Source organism: Saimiri boliviensis, chromosome 20, assembly GCF_048565385.1.
Source record: "Saimiri boliviensis isolate mSaiBol1 chromosome 20, mSaiBol1.pri, whole genome shotgun sequence".
NCBI lineage: Eukaryota > Metazoa > Chordata > Mammalia > Primates > Cebidae > Saimiri > Saimiri boliviensis.
In genome coordinates, this window is record NC_133468.1 from 29,110,178 (window position 1) to 29,125,169 (window position 14,992).

Here is a 14,992-nt window from a genome sequence, read left to right on the forward strand (position 1 = left end):
TCTTCACAGTCTTCCAAAATAATAGGAGGGCACACTTCCCAACACATTCTATCAAGCCAGCATTGCCCAGACAAATCACAAGAAAACAAAAATACAGGCCAATATCCCTCACAGCCCCAAGCCCATTACAGTACCCGCTCTACCTCTGGAGGGCTGGAGACTAAGGCTGGCCACATAGGGCCAGCTGTGTCGCTGTGACCAGTCCCCAATAAAATCTCTGGATCTCGAGGCTCAGGTGAGCTTCCCTGCATGGCACCACCCCAGAGATTGCCACACACACATCCTCACTGGAGAAACAGGCACTGTGCTGTCTACCTGACCCCAAAGGGAAAGGACAGCTGGCAGCTCAAACCTGGGGGCTCCTGGACCCTGCCCCATGTGCCTTCTTTCACTGTAATAAATCGCAACCGTGAGTACAGTCATTCTTCCTTATCCCTGGTTTTGCTTCCCATGGTTTCAGTTATGTGAGGGAAAGAATAATAAAATATTGAGGTGGGGGGAAGCAACCCACATTCCTAATACTTTATTGCAGTATATTCTTACTGTCCTATTATTATTACTATTACGTTTTTAAAGATGGGGTCTCACTGTGTTGCCCAGGCTAGAGTACAATGGCACGATCTTGGCTCACTGCAACCTCCACCTCCCAGGTTCAAGCGACTCTCCTGCTTTAGCCTCCTGAGTAACTTGGATTACACGTGTGTGCCACCATGCCTGGCTAATTTTTGTAATTTTAGTAGAGGTGGGGTTTTACCATATTAGCCAGGCTGGTCTCAAGTTCCTGGCCTCAGGTGATCTGCCTGCCTTGGCCTCCCAAAGTGCTGGGATTACAGGTATGAACCACCATGCCTGGCCTTATTGTTATTAATCTCTTACTGTACTGAATTTATAAATTACACGTTATCATAGGGATGAATATGCAGGAAAAAACACAGTACATGAAGGGTTTGCTACCTTCCCTGGTTTCAGGTGCCCACCAGGGGTTTTGGCTTGGGGATACTGCTGTATAAAGCCTTTTCTGAGTCCTGTAGTGCTTCTAGTGAGCTATTAGCCTAAAGGTGGTCATAGGGACTCCCAAACTCACAGCTGCTGTCAAAAGTGAGTATGGTCTTGGAGACTCATGAACTCTGCAACTAGAAATCACTGAATTGTACATTTTAAGTGTACAAGGGCGAGTTGTATGGTCTGTGCATTGTATCTCAATAAAGTCATTCAGAAAAAGGACCCTTTAACATAACCACAATCCCATTATCACACCCCAAATTATGTCAATAGGCTGACTCTAAAAATAGAAATGCAATAAAAATATTTCACCAGGCTTATGGAGTTTTCAAAGTCATTACCTAGGTCATTCAAAGGAGAATGATTTTCTTCTTGAGATGGGGGTCTCGAATTTTAGCTTTATACACAAATGGACATTCTTTCTATTCTAATTCCTGCTCTGAATTATGCCTCCAAATTTCATCTTGCTCATTTTCAGACCATGTCTTTCTGTATGCTCTCCCTGGAATCTCTCCTTTCTGGCTAGTCTATCACAGGCCAACTCTAATAGACTCTCTCAAGCATTCCATGTGAGAAACAAAACATCTTTTTATTCTGGTGGCTTAAACCCTAGAGCCCTCCCTTCTCCTGCTCTGTCATGGAGGTACTGGAAATGGGGTGCTGCCAGCAGACTTTAAGAGCCTGATCACCCCGAGGCTTCCTTATACTGTCTCATGCATGAAACCACTGTTCTGGATTCCCAAGTGTTCTCTTTCTTGGTTTACTCATTTATTCTGCTGACGGATGACCCCATGTAGCACCCTGAGAAGGGGTGCGTTAAGGGTAAACTTTCTGAGGCTCTCCATGTTTACTTTACTGTGTCTTTCACCACAGCCTCTGCCTCCCAGGTACAAATGATTCTCCTGCCTCAGCCTCTGGAGTAGCTGGAATTACAGGCATGTGCCACTATGCCCAGCTAAGTTTTTGTATTTTTAGTAGAGACAGGGTTTCCCCAATTTGGCCAGGCTCGTCTTGAACTCTTGACCTCAGGTGATCTGCCACCTCAGCCTCCCGAAGTATTGGGATTACAGGCGTGAGGCACAGTGCCTGGCCTAATGTGTCTTTCTTTTGTCTCATCTGTGGTTGACAGCTTGGTGTGGCAAAGAACTCTATGCTGAAATTCATTTTCTCTCAAACTGTGAAAGTCTCTCTTCCATTGTCACTTAAGTGTCTGGTACTGGATATGAAACTGTTGATGCTAGTTTCATTATTTTTGAGAGAGGGTTTCACTCTGTCACCCAGGCTAGAATGCAATGGTGTGATCATAGCTCACTGTAGCCTTCAACTCTTGGACTCAAGTGGTTCTCCTGCCTCGGCCTCCTGTAGCTGGGACTACAGGCAAGAACCACCAAGCCTGCCTAATTTTTAAACATTTTTCTGTAGACACAGGGTCTTACTACGTTGCCTAGGCTGGCCTCCAACTCCTGGCCTCAAGTGATCCTCCCACCTGGGCCTCCCAAAGTACCAGGACTGCATCTGGCCCATTTCAATATACAATTAAAGGTGGGTCCTTGCCTTAGCACAGGGTTGCCGCTCTTATTCCAGGCCTGCTCCGGCACCGCCCTCTATCTATGCTTACAAGTCCCTTCTACCTTCCAGAGAGGGACAGGACTCCCTCATCCTGAGACATCCCGCTCTTTCCTGTTCTCCCACAGCATCATATCCGAGCCTTTATGAATGAAAACTTCTCTGCAGCCTCAGGCAGGAAAGAAGAGAAACACATGTGCATACTCCCTCTTCTTTCTTGAACTGAAAACTGCCTTTAATTAGAAACACAACCTGAGCACACATCCTTACAAGACGATGTCCTGACACGAAATACGCTCCTTATGGAATTAGCAAGCCCACAGCCTTAAAATCAGCAAAAGCAGCATGCACAGATGCATGGCCATGGCCCCCATCCCGAGGCATTTTGAGACAGGCAGCACCGACTTCTGACAGCCTCTAGTTTGAGAGCACGTGGGACTTCACGCGTTTATGAATCACAATCTTAAAACAGTTCCTCTTTCACTAATGACAAAACTGTTTAATGACTTATTACTCCAGAAGAGCACCCATTTTGAGTTTTACCATCAACAGAACTTCCAACATCTTTTCCAAGAAACATTTAAGAGGCTTGCATACATACTCATGTACACATGCAAGAAAGATCGACTTCAGTATTAATGAGTAACATGGGAGGGAAAAATAGTTGTTACCTTGTAAACAATTAAATGGAGCTCTTCATAAGTGTCATCTGTATTTACAAAAATTTTGGGGAATCTGCATTTTGCATCTGGATCATTAAGGTTCAAGGGTCCGGTAAGAAATCTTAAAAGCAAGAACAGACATGACTTGATTCAATGAGGTGAATTAGAAACAGGAATCTAGAAGCAGAACACACTCCTGCTTAATATATACCAGTTGCTTTCGACACCAGGTGATATTTGGAAAACACTGTATCAGAATATGCTGGCCAGGCACAGTGGCTCATACCTGTAATCCCAGCACTTTGGGAGGCTGAGGTGGGCAGATCACCAGAGGTCAGGAGTTCAAGACCAGCCTGGCAAACATGGCGAAAACCCATCTCTACTAAAAATACAAAAATTAGCCAGGCAAGGTGGTGGCAATCCCAGCTACTTGGGAGTCTAAGGCAGGAGAATTGCTTGAACCCAGGAGGTGGAGGCTGCAGTGAGCCAAGATCACTCAAACCTAGGTGACAGAGACACTCTACCTTAAAAAAAAAAAAAAAAAAAAAAAAGAGGTCCTCTTTCTGCCATCTTTCCGTGCTGCCACAATGGTACGCACCAATGTCCTGGCTGATGCTCCCAAGAGCATCAACGATGCCGAAAAGAGAGGCAAATGCCAGGTGCTTTATTAGGCTCCAAAGTCATCGTCCGGTTTCTCACTGTGATGATGAAGCATGGTTACGTTGGCGAATTTGAAATCACTGACGATCACAGAGCTGGGAAAATTGTGAATTTCACAGGCAGGCTAAGCCAAGTGTGGAGTGATCGGCCCTAGATTTGATGTGCAACTCAAAAGTTCCAGAAAATGGCAGAATAATCGGCTTCCGTCCCGCCAGTTTGGTTTCATTGTACTGATAACCTCAGCTGGCATCATGGACCATGAAGAAGCACGACAAAAACACACAGCCGAGAAAATTCTGGGATTCTTTTTCTAGGGATGTTAATACATATATATTTACAAATAAAATGCCTCATGGACAAAAAAAAAAAAAAAAAGGGAAAAGATATGCTAAAGTAAGTTTTAACTCATTGGAAACAATAAACTTTCCTTTGTTGATTATTGTCAATCAGATGGCACAAAGATATTTCAATGTCCATATTATCTTTACCAAAAAGATAATAGGGGCTGGACGGGGTGGCTCGAACCTGTAATCCCAGCACTTTAGGAGGCTGAGGCAGGTGGATCACTTGAAGTCAGGAGTTCAAGAGCAGCCTGGCCAATATGATGAAACTCTGTCTCTACTAAAAATACAAAAAAAATTAGCTAGGCATAGTGGCTTGTGCCTGTAATCCCAGCTACGTGGGAGGCTGAGGCGTGAGAATCACTTAAGCCTGGGAGGCAGAGGTTGCAGTGAGACGAGATTATGCCATTGCACTCCAGCCTGGGTGATGAGCCAGACTGAGTGAAAAACAAACAAACAAACAAAAAAAAACCCAGATAATAAAACCCAGTATCTTAAATCAAAGAACTCAAGTCCTACCTTCCATAGTGTTGAAGATTTCCTGGCATTTCTGCTCTTATTGGAGAATCCCTTCCTGCTAACTGCAAATAAATTTAATGTTGAGAAGGATGTATTAGACTTTTATTTTCCAAGCTTTGAAAAACAGCATTCATTATCTACTAATTGGTTCCATGTCATCTGTCTTTTTCTTTTAGAGACAGGATCTTGTCTTGTTGCCTAGGCTGGAATGCAGTATGGCATGATCATGGCTCACTATAGCCTCAAGCTCCTAGGCTCACGCAATCCTCCCACCTCAGCCTCCTGATACAGGCACATGTGATCACACCTGGCTACTTTTTAAATTTTTGGCCAGGCAAGGCAGCTCACGCCTATAATCCCAGTACTTTGGGAGGCCAAGTCAGGCAGACTGCTTGAGCCCAGAAGTTTGAGACCAGCCTGGGCAACATGGTGAGATCCCATCTGTACAAAAAATTACCCAGGTATGGTGGTGTGCACCTGTAGTCTCAGCTACCTGGGAGGCTGAGGTGGGAGAACCACGTGAGCCCAGGAGTTTGAGACCGGCCAGGTGAACATAGTGAGAGCTCATCTCTTAAAAAAAAAAAAAAAAAAAAAAAAAAAAAAGCCGGGTGCGGTGGCTCAAGCCTGTAATCCCAGCACTTTGGGAGGCCGAGGCGGGTGGATCACGAGGTCGAGAGATCGAGACCATCCTGGTCAACATGGTGAAACCCCGTCTCTACTAAAAATACAAAAAATTAGCTGGGCATGGTGGCACGTGCCTGTAATCCCAGCTACTCAGGAGGCTGAGGCAGGAGAATTGCCTGAGCCCAGGAGGCGGAGGTTGCGGTGAGCCAAGATCGCGCCATTGCACTCCAGCCTGGGTAACAAGGGCGAAACTCCGTCTCAAAAAAAAAAAAAAAAATTGGAGAGAGGGAGGACAAGAGGGTGGGAACACACAAGCAAAGAGAGTGAATTCAACTGAGCCAAAATGATGATGTATGTGTGTTAAGCTACGAAGACACTTGGGGAGAATACTGTGATATCATTTAACAGTTCTCTGCAGGAAAACTGGGAAATTAAGTACTAGAGTGGAAAGCCAGGCATGCAATAAAACATCTATTCAAAATTACATCTCATGTTGACAGAGGAAAAGACTACGCAGGTCCATTGTTTTAAAGAACACTGGCATTTTTTTTTTTGAGACGGAGTTTTGCTCTTGTTACCCAGGCTGGAGTGCAATGGCACCATCTCGGCTCACCGTAACCTCTGCCTCCTGGGTTCAGGCAATTCTCCTGCCTCAGCCTCCTGAGTAGCTGGGATTACAGGCACGCGCCACCATGCCCAGCTGATTTTTTGTATTTTTAGTAGAGACGGGGTTTCACCATGTTGACCAGGATGGTCTCGATCTCTTGACCTCGTGATCCACCTGCCTCGGCCTCCCAAAGTGCTGGGATTACAGGCGTGAGCCATCGCACCCGGCCCTTTTTTTTTTTTTTTAAGACAGAGTCTCACTCTGTTGCCTAGACTGGAGTGCAATGGTGCGATCCTGGCTCACTGCAACCTCCGCCTCTCAGGTTCAAATGATTCTCCTGCCTCAGCTCTTCCCGAGTAGCTGGGATTACAGGAGCACACCACCAGGCCTGGCTAATTTTTGTATTTTTAGTAGAGACGGGGTCTCACCATGTTGGTCAGACTGGTCTCGAGCTCCTGACCTCATGCGCTGCCCCTACTTGGCCTCCAAAAGTGTTGAAATTACAGCCATGAGCCACCAGGCCCGGCCAGACCACTGGCATTTAAAAAGTTCCTAGAACCCTATCTAATATCCAATTTTTCAGCCAGGAGCAGTAGCTCACGCCTGTAATCCCAGCACTTTGGGAGGCCCAGGCAGGCAGATCACGTGAGGTCAGGAGTTAGAGACCAGCCTGGCCAACATGGTGAAATCCCTCTCTATTAAAAATACAAAAATTAGCTGGGCATGGTGGCAGGCACATGTAATTCCAGCTACTTGGGAGGCTGAGGCAGGAGAATCGCTTGAATCCTGGAGATGGAGGTTGCAGTGAGCTGAGATCACACCACTGCACTCCAGCCTGAGCAACAAGGAGGAAACTCTGTATCAAGAAAAAAAAAAAAAAAAAAAATAGGGTCGAGTGTGGTGGTTCATGCCTGTAATCCCAGCACTTTGGGAGGCTGAGGTGGGCAGATCACTTTACGTCAGGAGTTCGAGACCAGCCTGGCCAACATATAGTGAAACCCCACCTCTACTGAAAAATACAAAAATTAGCTGGATGTGGTGGTGCGTGCCTGTAGTCCCAGGTACTTGGGAAGCTGAGGCAGCAGAATCGCTTGAACCCGGGAGGTGGAGGTTGCAGTGAGCCAAGATCACACCACTGCACTCTAGCCTAGGTGACAGAGCAAGACTGTCTCAAAAAAATAAAATAAATAAAATAAAGTCCAATTTTTCCTCTTCTCAATGACTCACTCCTCTTAAAAACATGCTTTCTTGTGTCATATCTGAATGTAATACACTGGAGGAAAGCTGCATATGGTTTTCTGTGCTACTAATTGATACACAATGACATAAATATCACACTAACATAAAATATACATAAGAAATGCCCCCACGCACCACCATCTTACTCCACCCACCCTCCCTGTGCCCCTAGATGTGAGTGTGTGCAGCTGTAGTACCCATCATACCTCGGGTTCGATGTGCCTTGGAAAAAGAGAGGTGGTAAGGTACTTGTATAAAATTCTCATGTCATCTTGTTCTAATCCACTCCTGAAACATCAGAAAAACATTGTGTTAAATGTCTGGAATTGTCATCTGTCTTTTCACTGCTCTGTGATCAAGCTCATTTTTTATTAAAAAAAATTTTTTTTGAGACAGTATCTTACTCTATCACACAGGCCAAGTGCAGTGGCATGATCATGGTTCGCTGTAGCCTCAACCTCCAGGGCTCAAGTGCTGCTCCCATCTGAGCCTCTGGACTAGCTAGGACTACAGGCATGCACCACCATACCCAGCTAATTTTTGTGTTTTCTCTAGAGATTGGGGGTCTCACTATGTTGCCAGGTTGATTTTGAACTGGACTCAAGCAGTGCTCCTGCCTCAGCCTCCTAACGAGCTGGGATTACATATGTGAGTCATGTGCCCAGTCTCATCTTTTTTTATTTTTTAAGAGACGAGTCTGGTCTGTCGCTCAGGCTGGAGTACAGTGGTGTGATCATAGCTCACTGCAGCCTCTGATTCCTAGGCTCAAGCAAACCTCCCGCTTCAGCCTCCTGAGTAGCTGGGACTACCAGTGCTTTTTTTTCTTTAAAATATCAAGAAGTTCACCACATGACTGGGAAGCTCAGGAAGGCAAAGAGTTAAACTTGAGTCCAGGCACTAGAACTTTATCCTGACCTACAAAAGACTACTCCTATGTAGTCTCGTATTTTACATGCCATTTGAGGTAAAAAGCCACAAGGGATCTGGCTCTCTGGCTGAATTCTGTATAGCATTATTTAGGAAACCTTAAAAGCCACCCTGGTTCATTTTAGGAGCAGATGTTGCCTAGCTTCTTGGGTTACATGGTAATGTCGCATTCTCCCCCTAGTCCCCCGCGAAAAAATACATCTGCTGTAGATATGGAACATGGTCTTGGGTCTCAGAAATGTACGTGGATTTTAATTCTCTGGATCATGGTGTAGAAAAAAGGGGGAGAAAGAAACAAGCTTTCAGGAAAGCCATCTGATCTGAAATGAGGCAGGAAGGAACAGTATGTAGAAAAAGCACTGAAGAACTAGCAGGCATCAGACTCCAGAATTGTTTTTTTAGCAAAAGAGACAGACAATGAGGCTGAATCTGGGGGTTTTCTATTCAAGATCATTCAAATATCCTGAAGAAAATCTCTCTTTATGGAAAGCAGGCCTTTCCACCACATCCCAGAGGTGCTGTCTTTTCCCAGCAAGGTCACATGTTAGGAAAAGGTATAAATGCTGCCCCTGCCCTCAGCCCTGCCATTTTATGTCTTACTTTCTCCTCTTCCATATCTACCTCTCTTCTTTCAAGGTTCGATTTCCATGAGACTTTTTATTTTTATAGTTTTAGTAGAGATGGGGTTTCACCATGTTTACCAGGCTTATCTTGAACTCCTGACCTCAAGTGATCCACCTGCCTCAGCCTCCAAAAGTGCTGGGATTACAGGTGTCAACCACTGTGCCCAGGTGACTTCCATGAAATCTCATCCATGACTAAACCTGACTCTCACACACACACACACAGACACACACACACACACACACACACACACTACAGCAGGTTGTTTTTGTTTTTTGCCAAGCAGAAAGTTCCCAGGACCCAAGGTAAAGCCAGCAAAGAAGTGATTCAAAACTATTAATACGGCCAGGCATGGTGGCTCACACCTGTAATCCCAGCGCTTTGGGAGGCCGAGGCAGACAGATCACTTGTGGTCAGGAGTTTGAGACCAGCCTGGTCAACATGGCAAAACCCCGTCTCTATTAAAAATACAAAAATGTAGCTGGGTGTGGTAGTGTGCTTATAAACCCAGCTACTTCGGAGGCTGAGGCAGGAGAATTTCTTGAACCCAGGAGGCAGAGATTGTAGTGAGCCGAGATCGTGTCACTGCACTCCAGCCCAGGTGACAGAGCGAGACTCCATCTCAAAAAAAAAAAAAAAAAAAAAAAGGTATTTTAACTCTGCATACACAACCTCTCTCTTATCTGTCACCTCCATTCCTAGGCCTTCTCCCTTCCAAAAGACAATGAAGCAATACTGAAATATTAAATTATAGTTATGCAAGATGTTATGTTATGTGAGTCATCAATGATTGCAAAACAAAAAGTCTTTTACCAACCAAGTGCCAGGTCCCAGTCACATTCCAGTAGGTGTCTCCACTCTCAATTGGGTAATTTCAAAACATTATACTGGCCCAGGGCAGTGGCTCACGCCTATAATCCCAGCATTTTGGGAGGCCAAGGTGGGTAAATCACCCGAGGTCAGGAGTTCAAGATCAGCCTGGCCAATAACACAAAACAGCATCTCTTCCACAAAAATACAAAAATTTGCCAGGTGTGATAGTGCGTCTCTAATTCAGCTCCTCGAGAGACTGACGCAGGAGAATCACTTGAACCTGGGAGGTTGACATGAGCTGAGATCATGCCATTACACTCCAGCCTGGGCAACAGAGGAAGTGAAACTGTGTCTCAAAAAACCAAAAACAAAACAACAGCAACAACAAAACAAAACAAAAAATAATATACTAAGTAAATACCTAAGAGTAGTATATACTCTGCTTGTCACAATTTTTTTTTTGGTTTTATTTTTGGTAGAGATAGAGCCTCATGATATAATCCAGGCTGGCCTCCAAGTAACTCCTGGCTCAAGCGATCCTTCTGCCTCCTCCTCCCCAGTAGTTGGGACTATAGATATGTGCCACCATGCCTAGCTTAAAAGTCTTTCTCGGTACTTAAATCTAACAGCTTTGGAATTAGCAATTCTGTCAAAACCTGCCATTTTTTTTTTTTTTTTTTTTTTTTTGAGATGGAGTCTCACTCTGTTGCCCAGGCTGGAATGCAGTGGCGTGATCTCGGCTCACTGCAACCTCTGCCTCCGCCTCCCGGGTTTAAGCAGTTCTCTGCTTCAGCCTCCCAAGTAGCTGGGATTACAAGTGGCCGCCACCACGCACGGCTAATTTTTGTATTTTTAGTACAGATGGGGTTTCACCAAGTTGGTCAGGCTAGTCTTGAACTCCTGACCTTGTGATCTACCCACCTTGGCCTCCCAAAGTGCTGGGATTACAGGCCTAAGCCACAGCACCCAGCATTTTTTTTTTTTTTTTTTTCCAGACAGGGTCTTGCTCCATCACCCAGGCTGCAGTACTGTATAGCAGTGCAGTCATAGCTCACTGCAACCTCAAACTTCCAGGCTCAAGTGATTCTCTGCAGTGTCTGTAGTTGGGACTATAGTGTGCACCACAATGCCCACCTAATCTTTTTCCCCCATTTTTTGTAGGGATAGGTAAGAGTCTCACTATGTTGCCCAGGCTGGTCTTGAACTCCTGGTCTCAGGTGATCCTCCTGCCTCAGCCTCCCAAAGTTCTGGGATTACGGGTGTGAACTACTGTGCCTGAGGTAACATGCTGTTTTTCTTGGAGCTTCCTTTGGTTGCTACTTCCTGGGACTGATCTTTCCCCATGAGCACACTGGATGGGACAACAAAACAGTTTGGTGCAGCCAGCAGAGCTGTGTCCTGCTCAACTCCAGCAGATGCCATTCCCCAGGATGACAATGCCAACAGGATCCCCAGACCCTGGCAACAGACAATCCTGTGACTCCAGGTTTCCAAGGCCCAACACTGCTGGTCGCTCTGGCTCCACGGTTTCCCAGAATGAGCTCCTGGAGGAGTCTCTGCTCTAAGCCTTCACTCTTCCTCTCAGGAGTTTGCACCCATGGCAGGACTTGTGTTCTGTCCCAGAGATCAGAATCTCAGCTACCCTTCTCTTTCCAGTGGAGACAAGGCCATGGGCCATTGCTGCTGGATTCTGGCTTCTCACGCTACATCTCCCTATTACTGTGGATGCATGTAACCTGCAAGCACCTCCTGTCATTTTCATCTGTGGGGGAGCCACTCCCTCCACAGACCTGCTGCTACAGAAGCACAACTATCTTCCCATCTCTTGCATTTCACGGCAAGATTTCACTTTGCTAACATCGTGTGAGTATCACAGAAAGCAACTACAGCAGGGTCAGTCAGTGCAGCGTAAGGACACCTGATAAACAATTTGTCAAATTAAAATGTAGACGGAGGCCGGGCACGGTGGCTCAGACCTGTAATCCCAGCACTTTGGGAAGCTGAGGCTGGCAGATCGCTTGAGGTCAGGAGTTTGAGACCAGCCTGTCTGTGGAATGTAGAAAACTTCCTCTTTAAAATTTTCTTTCTTCTTCTTTTTTTTTTTTTTTTTTTTTTTGAGACAGAGTTTCACTCTTGTTACCCAGGCTGGAGTGCAATGGCACGATCTCGGCTCACCGCAACCTCCGCCTCCTGGGTTCAAGCAATTCTCCTGCCTCAGCCTCCTGAGTAGCTGGGATTACAGGCACGTGCCACCATGCCCAGCTAATGTTTTGTATTTTTAGTAGAGACGGGGTTTCACCATGTTCACCACGATGGTCTCGATCTCTCGACCTCGTGATCCACCCGCCTCGGCCTCCCAAAGTGCTGGGATTACAGGCTTGAGCCACCGCGCCCGGCTCTTTCTTCTTAAAGAATAAATCCTTCTTGCTTTTTGCTAGTAACCCTTTGTTAAGCCCTATCCTATGTAGCTGTTAGATATGTTACAGGCACGTAGTATTCTATGTCCTTGTACTTTAACCAAGATATCTGTGCTAGATGTGCTCAGAGGCATGTCCCAGCTTGCAGCCTGTGCCCATTCCTTATTTGGATTTTTTTTTTTTTTTTTTGAGACGGAGTTTCGCTCGTGACCAAGGCTGGAGTGCAATGGCACGATCTTGGCTCACCGTAACCTCCGCCTCCTGGGTTCAGGCAATTCTCCTGCCTCAGCCTCCCGAGTAGCTGGGATTACAGGCACGCGTGACTATACCCAGCTAATTTTCTGTATTTTTAGTAGAGACAGGGTTTCACCATGTTGACCAGGATGGTCTCGATCTCTTGACCTCGTGATCCACCCGCCTCAGCCTCCCAAAGTGCTGGGATTACAGGCATGAGCCACCGCGCCCGGACCCTTATTTAGATTTTTTGTTCTCCATTGCTTTTACAGGTTTAGACAAGTTTTAAGTTGTTAGCCAATCAGGTTTCAGTTTGGACTGTGAGTTCTGACTCCAACCAACGGAGATTAGATACAGTAATAAGGACAATCCCAAATGCATAAAGGATAAACATGTCTGCTTTTCCTTTGTTTGTTGTACTCTCCTGGGGACTGCTGGTGAGAGTACCCTTCCTGCAGAAAGTAAAAATTGCCTTGCTGAAAGATCCTTTGTCATAGTGCTAATTTTTCTTTGTGGCACTGAGCATGTTTCCAACGCTAGCCAACATGGTGAAACCCTGTCTCTACTAATACAAAAATTAGGCAGGAATGGTGGCGGAGGCCTGTAATCCCAGCTATGCGGGAGGTTGAGGCAGGAGAATCTCTTGAACCTGGGAGGTGGAGGTTGCAATGAGCTGACATGAAGCCACTGCACTCCAGCTTGGGCAACTGAGTGAGACTCTGTCTCAAAAAAAAAAAGAAAAGAAAAGAAAGTGGGCTGTTACCAATGGGAACATAAGACTTGAGGGTGCTGGAGCAGCTGCAGGAGGGCTGGCCACTCCCTGCTGTGCCTCGATTGCTTCTCTCCACCCACTCAAGGCCAAAGTGCAACCTCAGTTGGCACCCAGCTCTTGGGAGTCACATATGTTGGGCAGTCTCATGCCTGCCTTGTTCCTACTACAGGACACAAACATAATTTGATAATAGCAGGTAATTTCCTGGTCTACATAACATTTTGAACTTCTTGGATTTAAAAAAAGAAATCTAGCCTCTTTTAAAGAAAGTAATCCTGTAATGCCTATAATCCCAGCACCTTGGGAGGCTGAGGCAGGTGAACTGCTTGAGGCCAGGAGTTTGAGACCAGCCTGGGCAACAAAGTGCAAGAAAAAAAAAAGTATAAAAATTATGCTTTTCACGTTTATCATTTCTTTAAAGATGTTTTTGGAAAAAAACTCCAAAATAAAAACTTACCTCATAGGAACATTTTCTCCATCTTTCATACATCCAGTTTCCAACTCCCCTGCTTGGGAAATTTGGGTAATTTTAACCCAAATCACCCTAGTTCGGCTTTAAATAATCACTGCTTTATTTTGACAATATGAAGATGCTTCCTACCCATCCTCCCTGCTGCAGGTTCTTGTTTGACAACCTGCCATCAATACAGTCACTGCTGTTTTTATTACCTGAAGAATTTCTTCTTTTACTACCACGCCTTGGGGTGTACCTACCAGATGAGCTGATCATTATAGAGAAACGCAGTGTATTTGACTATATTCAGGCTTTCCTCCATTCTATTAATAAAGGACTGGATTTTCAAATAAGTCATTTTATCCAACGGGAAGAAGCTGATTCCACCAAAAATGTCAAGTAAGTCACATGACTGCAAATGCAGCGTTTGCAAATACTGTAGGAAAAAAAATAGGGCATAAAATTTACTCATAGTACCAAAACCTAAAATGCAATTAAAAAAAAAAAAAATTTACTCATAGTACCAAAACCTAAAATGCAATTAAAAAAAAAAAAAATTTACTCATAGTACACTGAATCTAATGCTCCTTGATAACTGAAAATAATCTTATGTCAGATTCATATTTATGGTACAATTACATACTGGTAAATAGCACAACAGTAAGGCCATGGTGAAGACGTGGGTAACTGAATGTGAACTCTACCAATTCAAGATACAAAGTTCAAACATATCTAGTTAATGTTTATTCAGTATTGTGTTTTACCTCTTTAAAGTGAAAAAAAAAATTATTATTTTTTGGGTACAGATAGTCTTTCTTTTTGCCCAGGCTGGTCTCGAACTTTCGGCCTCCATGATTCTTGTGTCTAGGCATCCCAAAGCACTGGGAATACAAGTGTGAGCCACCATGCCCAGCTAGCACTTTAAAGTATTTAATTCTTGGCCAAGCACGGTGGCTCACGCCTGTAATCCCAGTACTCTGGGAGGCCAAGTTGGGCAGATCACTTGAGGTTGGGAGTTTGAGACCAGCCTGGCCAAACTCGGCGAAACCTCGTCTCTACTTAAAATACAAAATTAACCGGGCGTGGTGGCCTGTAATCCCAGCTACTTGGGAGGCTAAGACAGGAGACTTGCTTGAACCTGGGAGACAGAGGTTTCCGCAAGCCAAGATTGTGCCACTGCATTCTAGCCTGGGTTTTAGAGCAAGACTCTGTCTCAGAAAAAAAAAGTATTTAATTTCTTATATAATGCCCTTCAAATTAGATTAACCTAATGAAGGATATATCCGTTAATACTACAGAGAGTGCCATCTCCCCCCACCCACCCCGAGACGGAGTCTTGCTGTGTCACCCAGGCTGGAGTGCAGTGGTGCAATCTTGGCTCAGTGCAACCTCTGCCTCTTGGGTTCAAGTGATTCTCCTGCCTTAGCCTCCTGAATTGCTGGGATTACAGGCATGTGCCACCAGGCCCGGCTAATTTTTTTGTATTTTTAGTAGAGATGAGGTTTCACCAAGTTGGCCAGGCTGGCCTCAA

At 45.2% G+C, this 14,992-nt stretch overlaps 1 protein-coding gene across 3 annotated transcripts in view; it reads right to left on the reverse strand.

Moving 5' to 3' along the window:
- CCZ1 (CCZ1 homolog, vacuolar protein trafficking and biogenesis associated) overlaps positions 1 to 14,992 on the reverse strand; it is a 43,039-nt gene that overhangs the window by 19,027 nt on the left and 9,020 nt on the right. For all 3 annotated transcript variants that reach the window (XM_039460582.2, XM_074390699.1, XM_039460581.2), the window contains exons 7-10: positions 13,722 to 13,897; positions 7,427 to 7,508; positions 4,751 to 4,812; positions 3,240 to 3,351 (exon numbers count right to left, since the gene is read on the reverse strand). In XM_039460582.2, the coding sequence (XP_039316516.1) occupies positions 3,240 to 3,351; positions 4,751 to 4,812; positions 7,427 to 7,508; positions 13,722 to 13,897 (432 nt within the window). The remainder of the gene's footprint in view (positions 1 to 3,239; positions 3,352 to 4,750; positions 4,813 to 7,426; positions 7,509 to 13,721; positions 13,898 to 14,992) is intronic.